Source organism: Pseudopodoces humilis, chromosome 16 (genome assembly GCF_049639895.1).
Source record: "Pseudopodoces humilis isolate 2021_Gansu_Grassland_sample_001 chromosome 16, ASM4963989v1, whole genome shotgun sequence".
Taxonomy (NCBI): domain Eukaryota; kingdom Metazoa; phylum Chordata; class Aves; order Passeriformes; family Paridae; genus Pseudopodoces; species Pseudopodoces humilis.
This window is the reverse complement of record NC_142215.1, coordinates 10,141,744-10,162,639: the sequence shown is the minus strand read 5'-3', so window position 1 is coordinate 10,162,639 and position 20,896 is coordinate 10,141,744. Positions and strand designations below refer to the sequence as shown.

The 20,896-nt window shown below is 39.0% G+C and overlaps 2 protein-coding genes across 2 annotated transcripts; both read left to right on the top strand.

Annotated features, from left to right (window-relative positions):
• Window positions 1–6,013: 6,013 nt before the first annotated feature.
• Window positions 6,014–13,289, top strand: AFG2B (AAA ATPase AFG2B). The gene is made up of 8 exons (XM_014251033.2): window positions 6,014–7,212; window positions 8,221–8,406; window positions 8,999–9,163; window positions 9,658–9,867; window positions 10,277–10,504; window positions 11,382–11,516; window positions 12,165–12,290; window positions 12,947–13,289. The coding sequence occupies exons 1-8, from the start codon at window positions 6,136–6,138 to the stop codon at window positions 13,097–13,099; spliced, it is 2,280 nt and encodes a 759-aa protein (XP_014106508.2). The 5' UTR covers window positions 6,014–6,135; the 3' UTR covers window positions 13,100–13,289.
• A 1,726-nt stretch (window positions 13,290–15,015) lies between these two features.
• Window positions 15,016–18,278, top strand: COXFA4L3 (cytochrome c oxidase associated subunit FA4L3). The gene is made up of 4 exons (XM_005521521.3): window positions 15,016–15,162; window positions 15,493–15,581; window positions 16,365–16,425; window positions 17,066–18,278. Exons 1-4 carry the CDS (start codon window positions 15,121–15,123, stop codon window positions 17,132–17,134), a joined length of 261 nt encoding a protein of 86 aa, XP_005521578.2. The 5' UTR covers window positions 15,016–15,120; the 3' UTR covers window positions 17,135–18,278.
• The last annotated feature ends 2,618 nt before the right edge of the window (window positions 18,279–20,896 follow it).

The following is a 20,896-nucleotide window of genomic DNA, read 5'->3' as shown; positions in this document are numbered from 1 at the left end:
CTTTTTCAGTTCTAAGTCCATGCCTACCTGAATACAGTTAGAACATGTATGTATCTGAATCAAATCATCTTTTGCACTGTTTTAGCCAGCCAGCTCCCTAAAGCACAAGGCAAGATCCCCAAACAGACACCATCAGTAGAACGTTGCTTAGTTACTTGAATGAAAAAAGCTACTTGAGCTAAGATCAAAGTCTAATTACGACATCTGCATCACAGCACTAAGTTGATCTCATTATAAACAGGATGAGTTTGTAATTTTTCCATCAGGAAAAATTAAAGGAAAAGAATACTCCCTTATTAGGAAAAATAAATCCACACTGCAATTTTTCAAAGTAACACATTGCTACAGTTCTTACAAAAGAACAGGGGTGGCCCCTAGTAACACCTGAACACTGATGTAAATTCAAAGTAATTGCAAACTTCATGCCTTACAATCATCAATGCCTCCAAGTTTTTCATGCAAGCAGTAGCTCAATTGTTCTCCAGGTTCAGCTTTGCCCTTTTGAAGGCCAGAAAAATACACGGAATTCATTTTAGTCCCAATACCTTAAATATATTTTCTATATCCACTGAATAATTTACTAATTTACAAACCTAAACATTTGTTTCCATTTCTTGATAGCTAAGAAATTTAATTTAATTTCCACAACATGAGCTAAGGTAACAGGGAATTAATTTTAAGCAACATAACCCAAATACTGAGGAACTGGGTACCGTTGGAAATAACCCTTCTTGATACCCTTCAAAAGAGAATAAATGGGGAAAAAGACATTAAAGATGGAGCAGCATAAGCAATAATCGAACTCTTTTCCATTCAGGCTCAGTCTACGGAATTTTATATCACACCTAGGAATCTAGAAATATGACTCTAGTCTTTATTTCTGTGTGAATCTTCAATCTCTTCTTGTTAGAAAAAAAAAAATAAGCATCCTACAACTTCTACAGTCAGAAGCTAAGGAAGTCGATCACTGAAAATTCTTGCTATGGTTTTCTTCCATTTTTGTTCATGACAGCATTTGGGTGACATTACTTAACCACTGGCATCTGAAAGTCAGTATGTTACAAGAGAAGATCTCATTCTGTGAAATATTTTGCATTGTAATGTCTTCTGAGGTATGGAACTCTTCTGACAACATAGACTCGTTCCTATTCCCTTTGTTAAGTCATAACAGTCTCACATCAGTAAATAAATCATCAACAACTGGAGTGGGAAGTACAAAGGGCAACTCATTCCAGTAGCCTTAATTATTTTGAAACCTTAATAGACAAGGCAGCTTGAAAACAGAAATGCAAAAACACAGACACTGAAGTGAAAATTCATACAAGTTTAGAATACTTAATTTAATTAAGTGATGATTACAAGGGAAGACATGTTAATATTTGGGCATGACTATGTTCCAAGATATTTGTTTTAGGAAAGAGGAATGCTGAAGGCATAGGACCCCTCCTAAAGGCAGAGAATAAAATTATTATACTCCTCAAAGACAATTCCTCTTACCAACAATTTGATCGCCTGTCTCTCCAAAGTTTCAAAAATACCTCTCCAGCTAACGCATAAGAGATGTGCATAAATATGGATAAAACAGTTATTCTGATATATAACAACTCAAAAATATCTGTAGAATCATTTCATATTTCCATAAGGAATACATGCATCACTGTAAGGACAGAGAAATTGCAGGTTTCTGTTCTAAGAATGCCTGCTTTTCCCTTCATACTGTCTTTCCAACTTTATACTATCCTCATGGAACCTATTCCAAGGTCCCATACCTTTTTTTTTTTTTTATTTAGTTCCTTTCTACCTTGTTATTTGCTCCTCTCAAAGCAAAGATGCTTTGAGAGCATCTTCTCAAAGAGCACAGATGACTTCTACAAATACTGATGCACATTTGATGCCTGAAAGACAATTTTTATAGCAGAAAAAACAAATACATTGCAATCAGTTGAGAACACAATAGTATAACTAACAGAATTCAAGACTTACTACTGCATGGAGTATATATGCATGAAATTACTGGTGCTAAGGTGAAGTCAGATTTTGCCAATTTAATCAGCATTTCTCAGATAATAGCAAGCCCTCATCTGTCTCAGAAAGTTGAAGGTGCTCATATACCTCTCCACAGAAAGAGAATTGGCTAATAAGTAAAGAATAGTTCTATCCAGTTTAATCAAAATTATATCTACATGCAGCTGCTAACTATGACCATTACATAACAAAATTCTTTCCCAGTGAAGAAATACTACATTAATGCTTTGTTTCTTGTACTTTCCCTCACCCTTTGTATAAAAGCATAAATAAAAGACTAAAAAATTGCTATGACATGTATTAACATGGTTTGTAAGGACGCTGCATTATGGAAATGACACAAGTTTCAGGGTCTCTCCAAACATAGTAATAATAACATTTAATCACAAATACTTTCTAGAATGTATTTGTTTCTTTATTTTTAAAATTGAATAGAATTCCATTAGATAATTAAACTGTGACTAAAGGTATGCAAACAGGACTCCACAACAGTAAGTTACAGGAGATGACAGTATGTGGTAACTACTCAAAAACTCTAATAGTTTCAGAAACCCACACCAACTGACAGTGGTTTATTGAGAACTTGGATAGCATGCAAGTAAAACATAAAACCTTACAAGGAAACAGTTCCCAAACAAGGAACGCCATATATGTAAAGTTCTAATGTATGCATTGCTACATACTATTTACTATTTATTTATACATACTACCTCAGCAATGTTACAAAACAGATCTGGTGAACAACATCAAGAAGCAGCAGCTCTGGAAGAGATCAGAAACCAGCAATTAAATTTGATACGAAGGATTGCAAGACACAACCTAAGAAACCCAAGCCCAAGCAATACAGGCGTAGGAACAATGCCCAAGAGACCAGGCCATCAAACAAACCTGTACCAACAAGAGCAGGTCCATAAACAAATCGGGAATTCCAGAGATGTGAAGACACAAAACTACAGCTCAGGCCATCCTTGAGCAAAGGCCCAGGCCTGAGCTTAAAAAGAGATTGGGGCTCATGGGCAGAGGTGTGGGTGGGGAGCCCCAGTAAACGGGGCCAGGGTAACTAAGGCACATCAGCACACTCTGAGTCCTGAGAGGACTTGGGAACAAAAACAGCAATATTTGATTTGTCCAAGAAATGATGACTACTCCCTCCAAATTATCAGATCTGAAAGGAGAAATACAGCCATTCTTGAAGATCAGCTGCCATCTAGTGAATTGTGAGAAAACTGTTTAAAACATTACTTTCAACTTTTTGTCAATATAAACTAGATTCATGGTGGAATATTTTTTGCCACTTTGTAAATTTTGGGGTCAGTAAATTATTCAGAAGCATGGCAACTAAAAAGTATGCATTTGAAATGAGAGCAATGTCACTCAGCGAAGTTTTCTAAGAAAATATTTTAATAATATATATGTGATTGCACAATTTGTTCCAAAAAAGCCAATCCTGTGGTCTTTCGATAGAATATATTAGTTTTTTTGGGGGCTTCATTTCACTATACTAAAAATAACTGGAGTATCTGTGTCTTAAAGTAAAATAATCAGTATTACACCAATAAAATACAGTAAAAACTTAAAAGAAGCTTAAATTTACTGAAATGTACTCATCAGGCAACAACAGCAGAGTTTTTATATCAGATACCAACTTTAGTTACTTTGTTATGTAAGATTAGATTTGCAGATGTTTTCTTTCTGATAAGAAACCAGATTTTCCAGATGTTACCCTACGACTGTTAGAAGGAACCACTCTATATGAATATAAACCACAGAGCTCATTGCAACTATACAATTTTCCATACTTTTCTTTTCTAAACACAACTTTCTAAAACCAAGCAGAGGGTCTACTACTTACAGTTTGAAACTGAAACACAAATCTGCCATTTTAAACAGAGTATGTTTTTTGTTTAATCGAGTATGTACTTGAGGGCACTCATGTTTATGCGAACCTTTGATGGAAAGAAATAAAACAAGTGAATATGTTTATAAGACATTGGCTTGAAGATACATTTGCCTTTTTGGAATGAAAGCTCCTTAGAATCTTTTGTCTGTGCATTCTCTGGACAGACATTAGTATGTCCTACACCAAATACCTGGTACATATTCCATATAAGCATATTACATATAAACATTTGCATATGTGTACAGTACAGAATCGTGCTATGGAAAGGAAGATTAAGTAGATATCCAGGAGTAGAGGAATAGAAAATAAACATTGAAATGAGAAAATTTGGTCATGAATTGAAAGGAAGTATATTACAGGCCCTTTTGCATATAATTAGGCTGAAAGAGAAGGCTTGTTGGTTTTCATGCTGTGCAGCTCTATGAAATTCTTGTGAGCTCCTAAACAGCATTTAGAATTATTATGAACTGGTTCTCTTAACACTGCCTGCTTTTATTCATATGGCTTACTGAAATATTTTGTGTACAGCCTTGTTCAGTTAGGAATGTGATTAGCCAGGACACCATCACAAAGGTTTTCTTACACTGCCCCTCCTGAGGCCTTCAGAATACAAGGCAGGACAGATTGTAGTTGTGCTGTAAACCACCTTCTCTGGGTTTTCTGTGAATTTAACTGTGTCTCTGACTAGCATTGAGCATTTGAGATCCCAGTTCTTGTACGTCTGTAGTCTCAAAGTCTGTGTGTATTCAGCACGTGTGACTTTATTTAAAACAAAGCTACTTTCAAGAATAAAACCATGTACATACAAAATTTTATCTTGTAGTCCACAATGCTGACAGAACTGGAAAGTTTTTATAAAAGTAATTAAAAAGTAATTAAAAAGTAAATAAATTAAAAGTAAATAAAAAAACACACTGCACAATCTAAGAAGGTGGGGGGACCAAAACTTTTCTTAAATGCCGAGTAAGCATTTAAGAATATGCCAATATAGGCATACTACAACAGTTTTACTGAAGGTTGAATGAATATCTGTGTCTTAATTATTTGTATCAGCAGCTTCTCAAGCCAATCCTGTGGCTCCCCACATGTTTTTTTTAACCAGCAGCCACAGCTGATTCAGCCGTGACTGCTGGTGACAAGAAGCAGAAGGAAGCACTGGCCGGGGCACAGGAGTGGGGAAGCCCAACATTTGCAATCATGTTTAAGAAGCACTGAACAAGCGGGCAGCACTGAGGAGACAAAAGGAGGGCAAAGAAATGAGATGGCAAACAAGGCCTATCATGACCAGCTCTGTGGAGAACAAGCTGGATGGCAGCTAGAAAGGGAGTCAGTGCATTTTGTCTGTGAGATGAGGGTGTAAGTAATCTCTTCTTATACACAGCACTCACCTCATGGACATTACTTTGACAGCCCTTCAAAAGAAGGCCCAAGACGGGCTGAGGCAGGGCATGAGAAAGGTGGCAGACATCGGGCTGTGTCAGTTCTGGACCCCTCAATTCAGGAAGGGCATTGAGGAACTGCAGCAGCTCCAGAGAATGCCAACGAAGATGGTGAAGGGCCTGGAGCACAAATCCTATGAAAAATGGCTGAGGGAACACAGAGGACTCAGCCTTGAAAAGAAAGAGGGTCAGGCAGGACCTTATCGCTCTGTACAACTCCATGAAAGGAGGCTGCAGCCAGGTGTGGCTTGGCTTCTTTCCCCCAGGCAGGACAAGCTGCACCAGGGGAGGTTTATGTTGTACATCAGGAAAAAAAATCTTATCAGGAAGGGCCATTATATATCGAATGAACCAGGAATCACCGTCCCTGGCTGTGTTTAAGGAGAGACTGGACGTGGCACTGAGTGCCACGGCCAGGCTGACACAGTGGTGTTGGGACACAGGCTGTATTCGATGATCTTGGAGCTCTCTTCCTACCGGATTTATTCCGTGACGCTCTAGGGGCCGAGGCGGGGCGCAGTGCGCGTGCTCCACTGTGGTGCATGCGCGGGGTCGCCTGTCTACGCGCGAGGGGCTCCGCTCCGCGCCGGCCCGCCCAGCCCCTGCGCGGGGCTCCCGTCCCGCCCGCCGCGGGTCGGCTGTGCCGGGCGGCCGCCGTGCGCCGAGCGGTGGCACAGCGGGAGCCCCACGGGAGGCCGAGGCGCGGTGAGTAAGGAGCCGACGGGCCCGCGCAGAGCACGGGGGTTGCTGCCCTCCCTAGCGGTGGCAGCAATGGAGGCGGCAGTCTTAAAGCTGCTCCCGCTGGACCCGGGAGATGAGGGCACCCAGCGGTGCCGGTTGGGACCTGCCGCGCTCTCCTTCCTGGGAGCCAGGATCGGCGCCCCGCTGAGGATCTCCGTGCCTGGCGGCTGCTGTGTGTGCACGGCGTGGCCCCGGCACGACCTGGCGGACGGGTACCTGCAGGCCGACCTCACCTGCAGCACCGCGGGGCTGAGGGCGCGGGACCTGCGCGGCCTCTCTCTGAGCTTGGGCCGGCTGCAGCTGCTGCCCTACCGACAGCTGCGAACAGCGACTCTGAGAGTGGTCCTCAAGAGCGCCGCGCTGAAAAAGTCGACTCCCAGAGCGGTGTTACAGGAGACAATCAGAGAGCTGCTAAGAAATGTATACGTTTTGCCTCGTTATGTTGTTACTGTTGCACCGAGTCCCGAAAATCCTGTGGTGTATATTGAAATACTATCTGCATCTCCTTTGAAGGAGGAAGCTGGATTGGTAACTCCCCAAACAAGCATAAAAATTAAGGAGGTGATCACTTTAGAATGGTACAGGCATCTGTCAGAAGACACTGCAAAAACTTCAGTTGCAGGACTAGATGATGTGGGGAAGTCTTTGAAAGAAATGATTGATCTGCCTTTCCGCTTCCCAAAAACTTTCAAGAAGCTTGGTCTTTCTGTCCCTAATGGAGTGCTATTAATTGGGCCCCCCGGTGTAGGGAAAACTCTCATAGTAAAGGCAGTAGCAAAAGAGCTGGGTGCGTATCTGTTTGGCGTCAGTGGCCCAGCCCTCCATGGTTCAAGACCAGGAGAGGGTGAAGAGAATTTGCGAAGAGTTTTTGAAAAGGGCAGAGAGATGTCAAACGAAGGCCCAACCATTCTCTTTTTTGATGAGATTGATTCTTTATGCCCAAAGCGAGGAAGTGCAAACAATGCTCCTGAAGATCGTATTGTTGCTCAGTTGCTGACGCTGTTGGATGGTGTAGGGAGTGAGGGTAAGATGGTCATTGTGGCAGCGACAAACAGGCCCGATGCCTTAGACCCTGCACTGAGACGACCTGGCAGATTTGACAGAGAGGTAAATAAATCCTGTTACTCATACACTCACATTTTTCTTTCCTTGTTGAGGTGGAAGGGGGCTGTCTTCTAATCGTTGTTCATAGTGGGATTCTACAGGTTTGGAGCAGATGTCTTGTTTCTATCTTTAGTTTGCTGCAACTTGGGTATGGTTGTTTTGGGTGTTTTTAATCTGAACTTTGAGAGCTCCATATACGTGAAAATGGATGGGAGGGATCTTTTTTGCTTCTTTATCATAAAGACATTGACCTGATCTTGAGGGGCTTTGTTTGCTTACAGCTGCTTAGCTTTACAGGATTGGATTTTTTCCATTTAAATCCTAGATTGAAGATCTGTGCATTTCTCCTTAAAAATTTATTGTGACAGAGAACTAGTAACCTGTTGTATCAACAGTACCTACTCAGGTTTCAGTAACAGAGGTTGGGTCTATGAAAACTTCCATAAGCCTGGTAGTCCAAAGAAGAAAAATATGCAGTTCTGCAACACATAGTGTTTGTGCTTGTATTGTTTATTTCCCTGCCTAAACCCACTCCTAGGTCACCAGTTTAATCAAGTTCTTTAATGATTTCATAATTATAATTTTCATTATTTTCTGGGATTTATAGATTGTTGAGATGTATTTTTATTATGATGTTTCACCTGGTTTTCAATAATGTATAAATATTTATCTATTTAATTTTTTCTATCATAGTCATCTAATTTAGTGCTTGTGATATAAGGAAATTATTATTTCAGTGTTATGGGACTTGATAAACAGTATCTGTCAGTGTCTTATGAACAACTCTATATAAACACTGTTCACTTGGAAAGTAAATGGTGTTAAAAATATTTGTCATTTGTATAGTGCTGGTAATAGGTTTCCTGTAAAACTCTTTAGTTGGGGTATAAGTATATATAAATTTACAGTAGCCAGTATAGAGCAGAGACTAAATTGCTTGCCTAGGTCTATAAAATAAATGAGTATGGCAAATTATCTACATAAAATCTTTGTTTATTCTGTTTGGTTTAGGTTATTATTGGGACCCCAACAGTTACACAGAGAAGATCCATCCTGCAGTTGCTTACATCTGATATGCCCATTTCTGCAGAGGTTGATTTGGCTAAGCTGGCAGAAATGACAACTGGGTATGTTGGAGCTGACCTTACAGCACTCTGCAGAGAAGCTGCTATGCAGGCTGTGTCCCACAGCTCTTTGGTATGGTTGCAAATCACTCAAGAACAATGTCAGTAATATTTGTACTACCCTTTCCTCATTAATACTTTACTTGAAAAGCTCAACAAGTTGAAGACTCACATCGAGCATATTATAAATATAAATATGTTGTTTTTGCTCATATTTCAGTTCTCACCTTAGTTCTATTACTGCATCTGTGGCTTAATAGTGGCATTTTGTAGCCTGTTTGAGATATGTTACATTCTTCAGTGTGTGGTGAAAATGGATTTTGCAACTTTTTTATTTCTATTCATAAGATTGTAGGATGTGATATGTGTTAACCCTGAAGCAACTATTTGATTTAGCAGATCACTGCCTAACGGAGCTATAATTTAGGGAATAGTAATTTTATTTGAAATATTAATTTCTGTTAAAATTGTTTTTTTTCCTGTGTGAAAACTTGCTATTAAAGAGGTTATATTTTACTTTATGTTGCATTTTTGTGTCTGCAGTGTTTAAGCTCATTAGGTCAGGAATTGACTTCCTTATTAGTTGTATTTAGCTTTACGTGAAGTGCAGCATTTAAGTATTGCATTAAAATGTTGCTAATATGCTCTATCTGGTTTTTTTTCAGGATTCAACTGAAGGTGAAACTGTGATTAATATGGGAGATTTCCAAGAAGCTTTTAAAAAAATTCAACCATCCTCTTTTCGAAGTGCAGTTGGACTAACAGAGTGTAAACCTGTGACTTGGGAGCAAATTGGTGGTCTTGAAGATGTGAAATTAAAGTTAAAACAGGTAATGTATTAAACTAATTCAGATTAATGTCTAATTTCTAATATGTACTCCAAGATATTTTGTATGCTGTGTTATGAAAATTATTTGTCTTGCAAATTACCTGATTATAAATTGTATTTTTAACATTATTGCAGTGTTATTACAATGTTTGAGTTAGAAATCTTGCAGTCACGAGATATCACCACCAAGCATAGTAATATCATGGGGAAATAGGCATGTTTCTAGTAGCTGAGAAATACTTAACTTGTAGCCAGATAATTTGTCCATTCATGAATATTTATCCAGGGATGGCTCTTGGCTTTTACCTCTTCAGGATTGTTTTTAGTTCTGTTTCAAGTGGAAAATTTAAGCAGGGGGCATTATATGAAGAAAGACTAAATCAGTATTCCCTGGTTTCCAATTAATGTTTGTATCAAGATGAAGAAATAATGTGCTTGGCAGTTTTATTGATTGCTTGTTACTAAGAATTTAATCCCTTTTTTATGTATTGACAGAGTATTGAGTGGCCTATGAAATTTCCTGAGGCATTTGCCAGGATGGGCCTGTCTCATCCCAAGGGTATTCTTCTCTATGGGCCATCTGGCTGTGCCAAAACCACACTGGTGAAAGCTGTGGCCACAAGTTGTCACTGTTCCTTTCTCTCTGTAAGTGGTGCTGACCTGTTCTCACCTTACGTTGGAGATTCAGAGAAGATTTTGTCTCAGGTACACATTTTAATTTGTGTAAGGTTTTGTAGTCCGTTTTTGCTTCATTTTTGTAAAGTATTAGTTAGACCTAAATTTTGTTGTTGAAAAGATGATGGAGCTCTCATCTGATTATAAAATAGAAATAGCTTACAGATTCACATGTAGATAAAGTGAGAATCTATCCCTAAAATTATACCAGTGTTAAACTTTGGAAGTATTTCTAGCCTTTCGTTTTCAGTTCATTTAGGAATACAAATAAGAAGCAGAATTTACCAATAGTAAATGTAAGCCAGAACAGCTCTTAAGTATCATTATAAATGTACCTTTAAAGTTAGGTAAAATACAGAGTATATTTTTTATTCTTTTTTCACCTTACCTGATAGAATGCAGGCATTAATTTTTTCTTTTATTGACATTCATTGAAAAGGTTTTTCGCCAAGCAAGAGCAAATACTCCAGCAATAATATTCCTAGACGAGATTGATTCTATCTTGGGATCTCGGGCACACTGCAGAACTGGCCATGGTGTCTCAGAGCGGGTTCTTTCTGTTCTTCTCAATGAGTTGGATGGGGTTGGGCTGAAAGTTACAGAAAGAAGAGGATGCAAGCTACAGCTTGAGGCTCAGTGCCAAGAACAAAGTGACGAGGAAAGAAAGGTATTTATGCTCCCTTTTCTGTATAGGAGGAAGGAGAAGTACTGTCCAGTTGTTTCAAAAATTTTAGTTGTTGACATTCACATTTTAAACTTAAAATCTTCAAACTCAAAAACATGCAAGAAGCTCTTTTACTCTGTCATAATTACTAGTTTTTAGAAGATAGTGTATATAAGCTGCTGATTGTTTTTACATACACTGTTCCTCAGTGAGATTTGTTTGAACAAAATACCCACACAGACTAATGTGCATTACTAGTTGGGTGTTCATCTTCTGACACAAAAATCCTTTTCTCTACACTGAAGTAATTTTTTAGATTGATCGTGCTATTTTTACTCTTAAGTTCCTCCCTGAGCTTACTTTTTATATGTACTTCCTCTACTTCATTTTGCAGTTCTTTCTCACACATAATGCATACAGAAGCAGCACAGTTATGATCAATTAGTTATTTAAACAAAAACTTGTACCTTCACTTGTCAGAATTGTTCACAGCATTTAATGTTTAGCTTTTTTGTATATAGATTTCCTGTTATGATGATACTCTTTCGGAGAATAATAAAGAAAACAGTTCCAGAATTGTAGGATACTGAATTTTTTTGCATATAGAAAGTTCTTTGTTACAATCTGGTCAAAGAAATGTCTTTATTTATTGCCAAGGTAGATAATAACTATATTTCTTCGTCATGTAATCTGCCCTGCACCAAGGCATTTTTTAACCTCAGGATAGATAAAATACTAATATTGAAGGGAAAATAACTACATGTTAAATTACGTGATCTTTTTGCCCTTCCCCTCTTCTCATTAGTAGTTAACTAATATCTTTTGATAATATTTATCTCAGCCATGTTGCACTAATTAGTTTACATGATCTCTTGCTTAGCTAGAGTTTCAGGAAACTTTGAACAAAGATTTCATGGTAGTTGCTGCAACAAACAGACCAGATATGTTGGATGATGCTTTGCTCCGTCCTGGAAGGCTGGACAAGATAATCTATATTCCACCTCCAGATCTGAAGGTATTACACATCCATACATGACTTTAAAGGGGGATGTTAATTGCCAGCGTACTTTAGGAGCAAAGGGGGAATATTCCTGTAACATACTTAACAAGTGATGGGTGTTTCACTGGAGATCAGTCACTAAATTCAAGATACAATGAAAAAATTTTAAAAGTAATAAAAATATTTGTATTTTAAACACCAGTAACATTTTAACTGGTGTCAGTAGTTATAATATTGCATATGGAAAATAGAGAAAATGTGTGTTTACAAAATCAAGCTACAATTCAGGAAATACCAAAATAAGTTGTCTGTCCTTGCTTCAGATATTTCTTGTGTACTGTTACCAAGGTTAGTATAGCTATTTGTCCTCAACTTCACAAAAAAAAGTTGACCCAAAGCATGCCAAATTGGGCCTGTTCAGCCTAAAATACTGTGTTTTCATGAAGCAAGGAGTGACTGTGAGTAACAGACCTTAAATATATGAGATAACCAGAAGTGCATTATCTCCATTAATAGCATTTTATTCTTCCACCAAAACCAGACAGTTTTGGTACTTTTCTGGATTTTCCTTGGCTCTAATTTCAAGTTTGGTACTGCTTTGGAGAAAGACTAATTTTTGGTTTCTTTGGTTTTGTTTTCTGTATAATATGCACCAATTTACAGGGAAGACTTTCCATTTTGAAAATCTGCACTGAAAAAATTCCATTAGATACTGATGTGTCATTACAAGATGTGGCAGTCCTAACAGACCTCTTCTCTGGAGCTGATATTGAAAATCTGTGCAAGGAGGTAAGAAATATACCTGATTCATCTGTGAAATAAACTCTAAAAAACAGCTTTGGGTGAAAAAAGAGAGCTAACTTATAGATTACTAAGCCATCTGTAGTATAGGTTCTTTCCCCGTTTACATTGAAAATCCAAAGAAAATTATTAAAACAGGAGAACTGAACAAGGATTCATTCTTTAAATAAAAGAGCCAAATAAGAATAAAGTCTGTCTGTGATAATTTACCAGAAGTTTAGGAACTGTACTGCCTTTGATTTCATGTGGCCCTCTCTAATCCATGCTCACATCTAGGTGAATTGCATTCTTTGTACTGCAAGCTGAAATTAGCAACTGTCAAGGCTAGAGATAAAAAACGAGAAGAGAAATCCAGAATTTGAGTTGACTTGTATGAAAGACAGAAGACTAGAAACTAAGAAAATCCAAATATAAAAGTGATAAGAGATGTATTGTCTAATCCAGACAGAAAAAGTGAATGAAAATGTTATGGTAACCTTACTTGAATTTTTATATGTTGTTAAATAACTGTAAGTTATACAATGCTGTTTTCAGATGCTTTAACTAACACTTTGTTCCCTGTAAAATATTTTAGAATACTTGCAGTATTCTTTGCAATTTAAAACATGATAAGGTCTAAGTAGTTGGGTTTTTTTCTTTTAAAGGCTGCTTTGTTGGCATTGCAAGAGAATGGACTTGAAGCAACTGCTGTGAAACAGGAACATTTTGTGAAATCGTTGAAGACTGTAAAACCATCTTTAAGCATAAAAGACTTGGAATTTTATGAAAAATTCTCTAATCAAGAATTAGCCTCTTGAATCTAAAAAGGAGTGGCATAAGTATTTTTAAATATATTACAAAGATTTTGAAAGGTTTGCATCTTCCTGCTTTTTAATACTGTACTTACTGTAGTTTTTCAGGTGTATGAAATACAGTAAAGCATCACATGTGGAAAATTCTGTAATTGCAATAATGAATAATAAATTAAAATCTTGTTTGCTTTGGGTAGGTTTACCTCTGATGAAACAAGTAATTGAGATACTTAGATAAAAGTAGTAGTATAGTAACACTAAGCTGTTCCACAGTGTTTTAAATACAAAAATGGCATAATAAGAAAATTTAAAATGTGTTGTGAAGTCTCCAAAAGACAGCAAATATGTAAGAAATACAAAAGCTTTCAGGAAATTAAATAGGACAAACTCTCATTCTGTATAAAATGTAAGGTGTTTTATATGTGCCTATCTACAGGCTTACTTTTTTACATGCAGATTCCAAAATACTATGGTAGTGAAAGGGTTGTAACTGCTTAACTCCTTGGTCCAGGTTTGGGAGTCACGGGTTTTGAGACAAATTTTAAATTAGTTACTGCTTACTGTACAAACATTTGGATTGAGTAAGCAGATAACAGTAATCAAACTATAATAATTTCTTCTTTAGAAAAGGGAGTTTGCTTAATGACAATTTCTGCAGAGTTATTTTCGCCACCCAACCATTCCTTGTCAATACATTTTTGTAGGTTGCCTTCTAAAATACACAGACACTTCTAAGGAAATCGGTAATACGTGTATGTATCAGAGTAGGAAGTTTTTTATTATTTTTCATTTTCTTTTCCTTTTCCCAGTGAAAATGCTTGTGAACAAAATATACCACTGTCAAAGACAGTTCCTTAGTTTAGCTGAGGTTCAAGAAGTTAAAAACCCATTAACAAATACTTCTTTCTTGTAACAGCTGAACTAGGGAGTGCACTGAGAGTGGTTTGTAGTGAGATGGATCACAAAAGGAAGTTCCAAGGCAGTTGGTGACTGAAGAGAGCAAAAGGCAGTAGTAGAAGCTGTTGTAACCTAGGAGAGGGTTCAGGTACAAAAAACTGCCCTACAGCTTGGTGGCTTTTATCATAAATGTATAGAAAGGACCATCATGGCAACAAATAGACAGTGCTCATGCCCTTCCCAAATACACAAAGGTTTCTCAGCAGTAGTGCTGAGAAAAAGTATGAAAACTGTTTTGCTTTACCGTGTTTGAATTTGCATTGGAATTGCTGGACCTGAAAGTTGTTACAGTAAAATGCTGCCAGCTCCTTTGCCTTAAAGATGCTGCTGCTTAATTTTCCACACTCCCTAGAAGGACCAACTGAGTTGACTGTGCCCTGTCAAGTGTGTTCCTTGCTGCAGGGAGTGAGCAGAACATGCAGTAAAGGCAGCCTCTCCTTCCTCTGCTTTCCAGTGGGCGAGTGAGAAGGGGAGAAACCAATGTACGGGACTCGCCTGCTCTCACCTCCAGCTTGGCCCTGGTAGTTTTTCTCAGACAGGGATATTGGGAAGTGATAGGAGCTGTGGAACACAAGAGTGTGACGAGAACCTGGGCCTGGGTTGAGCTTTTGTTGCAGCACAGGGGGGCATGGTGACACTGGGTTCCTCTTTTGGTCACTATAGGCAACTCTCCGAGCTCTGAAGAGGCAGGCTCGGTCATCACCTGGGCGTTTGCCTAGATACCCCGTTCTTGGGGCAGCTGCCTGGCGAAGGGGACGAAGACAAAGGAGAAATGCCGAAGCTGAGTTTTGCGCTGCAGTTACGGAGAGAGAAGAACTGGCGCGGGAGGGGCACAGGCCGCATCCCGCTCTGTCCGGCCGCTCCATGTGGCACCTGCGGGCCGCGCGGGGGCGCTGTCGGGCCGCGGGCCGCTCCGCGCCGGCCGCTGGGGGGCGCGCTGTCCCGGCCCCTCAGCGCCGCGGGGCTCGAAGGGCGCGGGGTGGGCCCGGCCTCGGCACCGCCTGCACCCTCCTGCCGCCCTCGAGGAGCGGTACCGCCGACACCTGTGCCGCTCCGCAGCCGCCGCCACCATGGCCAAGGGCATCTTGAACGTGCTGAAGTCGAAAAAAGAAGTAAGTTTGCCTGAGGGGTCGGGGCCGTGGTACCCGCGCGCGGGGAGGGATACGAAGGGCTCGGGCGACCGCACCGGGGTTGCCACTTGATTTCCCGAGGAAATGGGACCCGCGTAATGTTCATGTATGGAAAGTGAGATGTGGAGAAGGGGTAATATAGAGGTAAAAGTGAAATTCAGATATTAATAGTGAAGTGGTGTAAAGAGTAATATAGAGGTAATATACATGAACAGGTAATCCCTCCCTACTTCTGTGTAACCCTTGCTTCCCCTACTCGTGGGTCTGTAACTGGGACGTAGGTTCAGCTCTTTTTTCTATTTTATCTTTCAGCTCATTCCCCTGGCCGGAATATTGTCCTTGGCAGCAGCTGGGGCGTTCTCTTTTTGTCTCTATTCCCTATTCAGCAAATCTGACGTGATGTAAGCAAAACCTTAGTGCTTGGAGCTTACCCTAACTTTTTTTATTCAGACGAGTATTTGACCATAATGTTTTACACACACACACACACAAATAAAAAAAATAAAATAAAATAAAAGGCACCAGGCATATGTTCCAGAGTACTGGGAGTACTGGTAATGACTAAAGTATCTTCAGATTGTAAATAGTGAGAAAATTAATTTGGAGTGTAATCCAAGTTATTTCCCAACTTTTGATTTAATAATTACATTTTTTCTTTGCTTTGGGTATAAGTTCTAAATGTTCTAATCAAGAATTTCATATAATCTGATAGGTAGATGAGATTGCAACCAGGCTATTGACTTGTATATAAAGAACAGTGTTTGATAGTACTAACTTAAGATAGTATTCCAATGGCTTGGCTGATAATTGGAGTGAAATCCTATACTCTTAAACCTTTTTGGAGTCTATTTATTTATTTTAAAGTGATTGGAATAGGCATTTTAATTGTCAGGGTAAAAGTCCCCTTACTTTGTGTCTTTATTTTGTTCTGATTTTTCACCTTGCTTCCCTCATAATGATATGTGAACAGGGCTGGCTTGCTTGGTGCTTTGGAAGCTGCAAATAAAGCAAGCCATCATTGATTCCTATCCAGATTTTAAAATATAATGCCCAAATCTGGGAATTTGTGTTTTAGGGAGCTCCTTACTTAATTGAATAGCTCTACTGACAATAGGCTGCTCATATGAAAATGTATGCAAGGGCACGCCTTAAAACATAATAACCTGTTTTGTCTTCTTTTAAAGCATTCACAAGATTGGCAGTTCAGAACCATGGGAAACTATTGATCCTGCCAAGCCTCAGAAGGTAATTTGTACATATAATATATGTATAAATAGTATAAATTTCCAACACAATGAATCACTACTTTTAAAGTGTAAGAACTAGCAAAATACAAATGAAAAAGTAAGTGTAAAGTTGATGTATATCTAGTTAAAAGTGGAAACAAGTGCTTCATTCATTACTTTACGTCTTCACCCTATGATGTAGATAGGGATTTGGCTCTTACACTGTAGGTCTGATCTTAAATTCATACCATACTTCTGCTCGTTGTCCTGTGTCAATTCCCACCCCAATCATCCATTTACTCAGTTCCATTGATTACAGTGGAAACTTGGAGGATAGAGGAAGTGCTTTTTAACCTTACCTTGCTCCTGAATTACAGAATTGAGTAAGAATATTTGAGTACTACAGCCTGAAGGAAAAATAATTTAATAGAGCACTTAGGATAAGGAAAAATAAAATTTTTTTGCATTATTATTATTTAATTAATATCTAAGTGATTGTGTTCAACAAATTTTTATGTCATCTGTTGCATGTTTCTGAAAAGAAAATCGAAAGCCACTAGAACTTCACCAATAAGTTGATGTTTGATATGGGGGGGTGTGGGAGTGGAGTAAATGCTCAGTGAGATCCTACTAACTTTCATATTTTCCATTTCTTTCAGCTGGTAACAATCAATCAGCAGTGGCAACCTATAGAAGAGCTGGAAAAGGTCAAAAAACTTACGAAGTGAGAAGTTTCTGTTGCCTCAAAAAGGTACCCTATGAATCTAGTGGAATCACTTCTGCACAAACTTGACTACTGAAATCAGTGTGCGGAAATGCTTCTGCTACATTTTTAGGGTCTCCCTACATTTTTTTTGACTCTGGATGAGGAGTTTCATGTTGCTTTAGAAGTTGGCATACAGCATCCACATAGTCCAAAAATCTGACTCAAAATAGTAATTTTCAATAAGCATTTGATGTAAATTTTTTGAGTCTTCAGATGGTAATTATAAATTTAAAAATCCTTCATAGTTTTTGTAGAATTTCAGGATTTGTTTCAAAATACATTAGTTTAATAGTAATAAAATTCTAATTAATTAGTAATAAATTCTAAATAATTAGTAATAAAATAAATTCTAAATTTATACATTTCATTTAAATTGCCCATAAGCCTTTCTTAATTGGGATTCCTGTTCTCCTTCCTTTCTATTCTGTATTTCAATGTTATATAGAGACCAAAGTCATAGTCAGAGGACGTCTTTGTATGCCAGCAAATGTGGTCATAAAGTAGCCTTGCATTCCTTGTCAATGTTAGATGTGGGGACAGATTAAGTCAAAACTAATGTGCTGCAAATACTGAAACTTGAAATAATCTTAACGTTGCATAAATATTTGTTTATCTAGTAAGGATGACTCAGCAGCATTTATGTTTTAGAGTAAGAGAAACTACTAGTCTTTAGAATAAGTCCTTAGCTTCCATTTTAAGGAATGACATTACAAGAAGATTGGATAGCATAGAAATAGAAAAAATACAGTGCTGAGGAATGAAAGTTTTAAGTATTTTAAAACAGAAAATATTTTATTATATTTCTCTGTATTTCCGTATTTCTACTGGAAGCAAAAACAAAGTGCTGTGCTCTGAGTTCGTATATTAATTGATTTTGTTCTTCAGTAAGTCACTTTTTTTGGCTACAAATACTATGATCTAAGTATCTGTCAACATTGGGAAAATAAGTGCAAGTAATTTTTAGTTCATTTTGTATTTAGCCACATTTCAGTGATGTTTCCAGTAGCACATTAAGCAGTGTGACTGCTGTCAGTCACAGGTTGTTGCTTCTCTTACCATGTCCTGCAGCATAATAGCTCTGGTAATAAAACTGTTTTGCTTTGTAAGCTGTTCTGGTTTTCTTTATTAATACAGATTTTTTGGGGAGGGTTTTCACACAATATAAGAAATCAAAATATTCAGATCTTCTGGGTGGTACGGTTATCAGAGAGCCGTGTTGCGTCTTTTGGTTTCTTTGCATGTGTTAGCCCCAGTGTCAGCATTTCTGCTTCTAACCCTCTGCATTTCTCTGCCACAAGGTGCTATTATTGTAGTTCTGCACTGTCTGGTTACTTCAGTGGTGCCTTTCTGCAGAAAATAGTAACTTACAGAGGGGCCTGATGCAACTGTTGAAGGAAATAGTTCATCCTGCATTTGTCTGCCTTAGTGCAGAGAGTGGCCGAGTCACTGGTCCTGGTCCCTAGGACTAGCTGTGGAAAACAGAGAGTAATGGGAATGATTCACTGAATCCAGCCAATATTTGGTGTTGGACACTTCCCAAAGAAGCTTTCAGGTTAAACGAATATGGCATGGTTTTCATTTGCTGTCTGAAGCCTCTGGCACATCCCTGCCATACAGGAGCACATGGACGATGAAATCCCATAAAAAGTGTAGCTGATATGGAAATAAAAGCAATGCTGCCGGCTTGGCCTTGGGCACTGGGGTTGGACTTGGTGAGTGTTGCCCTTCAGGTGCTGATGTGAACAGGGAGCAGGCAGTTTGTTTGCCCAAAGCTCTCTCCATCAGGAAGCAGCCATCGCAGTAATGGCCCCTGCGCAGCCGTGAGCTGACTCCGCATCCAAAGCATTCTCACCTGTGTGCCTCGCCCTGACCAAAGATCACACACCCTCACCAAGGCTGTGCCAACCCTATTTATGCTGGACCTTGCCCAGATGAACAAAGGCTTTAGTTTAATTAACGTTTACTTTTAGATAATTTTGTTGTCTAATTTTTGTTCTGGCCAGAGCCATTACTGGGGAGGTGCTGCCCTTCAGGGCTCACCCAGGACCTGGGAGAGCCCCTCACAGCACGGGGAGCCCAGGCCTGGGACAGATTTCACCCTAATGAGTGAGAGCTGTCCTGCAGCATCACCATGGTGCCAGTGTGGGGACTGAGGGCCATGTGAGCAAGGTGTAAGCGTGGGGGTGGCAGAGCACTAGCTGGGAGCCCTAGAGGCAGTTTGTCTGGGTATCAGGATATAGGACAGTACTGGCCTTCACTGCCAGGTTACCAAATTAATTTAAACAAACCTTTGTCTCTTAGCAAGAGGAGCATGACAAAGGGTTTGGTTTGGTGTTGGTTTTCATGTTTAAGCCTTCCAAGGATTGGCCTGGTGCACCAGGGCAGCTGCATGGCCTCTGTTTGGGGGTTGGAACATTGCACAGGCTGTGTCTGGAGTCCCTGGAGGTGTCCAGGCTGTCCTGGCTGGTGGCTCTGTGTGTGTGGAGCCCCATGAACAGGCCCAGCTGTGCAGCAGCAGCAGTGACAGCCAGGAGTGCAGTGCTGAGCTGGCAGATGTGCTCCTGTCCTGGCTGGCAATGCCATTTCTTCTGCTCATGGGCAAGATTGGAATGTGTGCAACATTCCCTAAAAGGTCCATATAAATAACTTAGACTTCATCATACAACGTTTTAAGATAAAAAGCAAGTCACTTTTATGACCATCTTTCCATAAGTTTAAAAAAGTACTTGTGAACATCAGTTAAAATTCAGATAGATGTGCTTCCAGTTTTACTGGCTGTTGAGCAGTAGAAAAATCACTCATTCAACTTGAAATATTCAATATAGAATATTTCTAGACTCTGGCATTACTTTCTTGCTGCCTTTCACATCTTCCTCCCTATTTTCTATTGAGATTCATTCCTTTTTTCACTTGTTGGCACATGTTTTCTTCTTGCCAAATCTCTTTCTGTCTCACCCATCAAACAAACACATCGGAAAAACTTAATTTTTTCTTGGCCTAATTATTTATCTATTACTATTGTTTCTTGGTAGACCTACACTGTGTTTTCAAAATTACACATCAAGTGAGTAGATCAGAATATAGTTGGGCTGATGGTTTAAAGTAAGAAATTAAGCAGAAGAGGCCCTGCTTTTAATGTTTGCCTTTCTTCTCCCTCTCTCCTCTTCTGCTTTGCTTTATTTATGCTGATGGATTGTAATAAATGCATCATGGTTGAAAAAAGGCAGAGCCTTACTAATAACAGTAAGGATACATAAACTAAACATTTCCAGGCACCATTATATCCATAAATAACAAAATTACTCAAAAATTGTCTTTCCATTTTTTTAAAAAATGAAGCACAAATTTGAGCCATAAACATGATTATCTTTCAATAGACTCACATAAAAACATTTGCAGTTTTTCTTTGAATTTGTTAACAAATTAACATTATGTTGGTAGGTAGGGTCCATTCCACTGAAAGCTCTCTCCAAATTATGCTGTTACAGAAAAATAAAGGCCATATCTGCTAATAATATTATGGGAGGCTCTTGCTCCCCACTTCTATCTGGATATCTTTTGTTTTGAGTAAGGGCTGTTCTGTTACTGAAATTCTGTTCATCTGGTTGTTTCTTTGCAAGTAAATGGTAAAATAATTTCTTCATGTTCTGTAACTCCAAACTTGAAGTGGTCTGGCAGTTTTTAATCCTAAACACTATAAATCATAGTGATTCCTGTGGGCTGG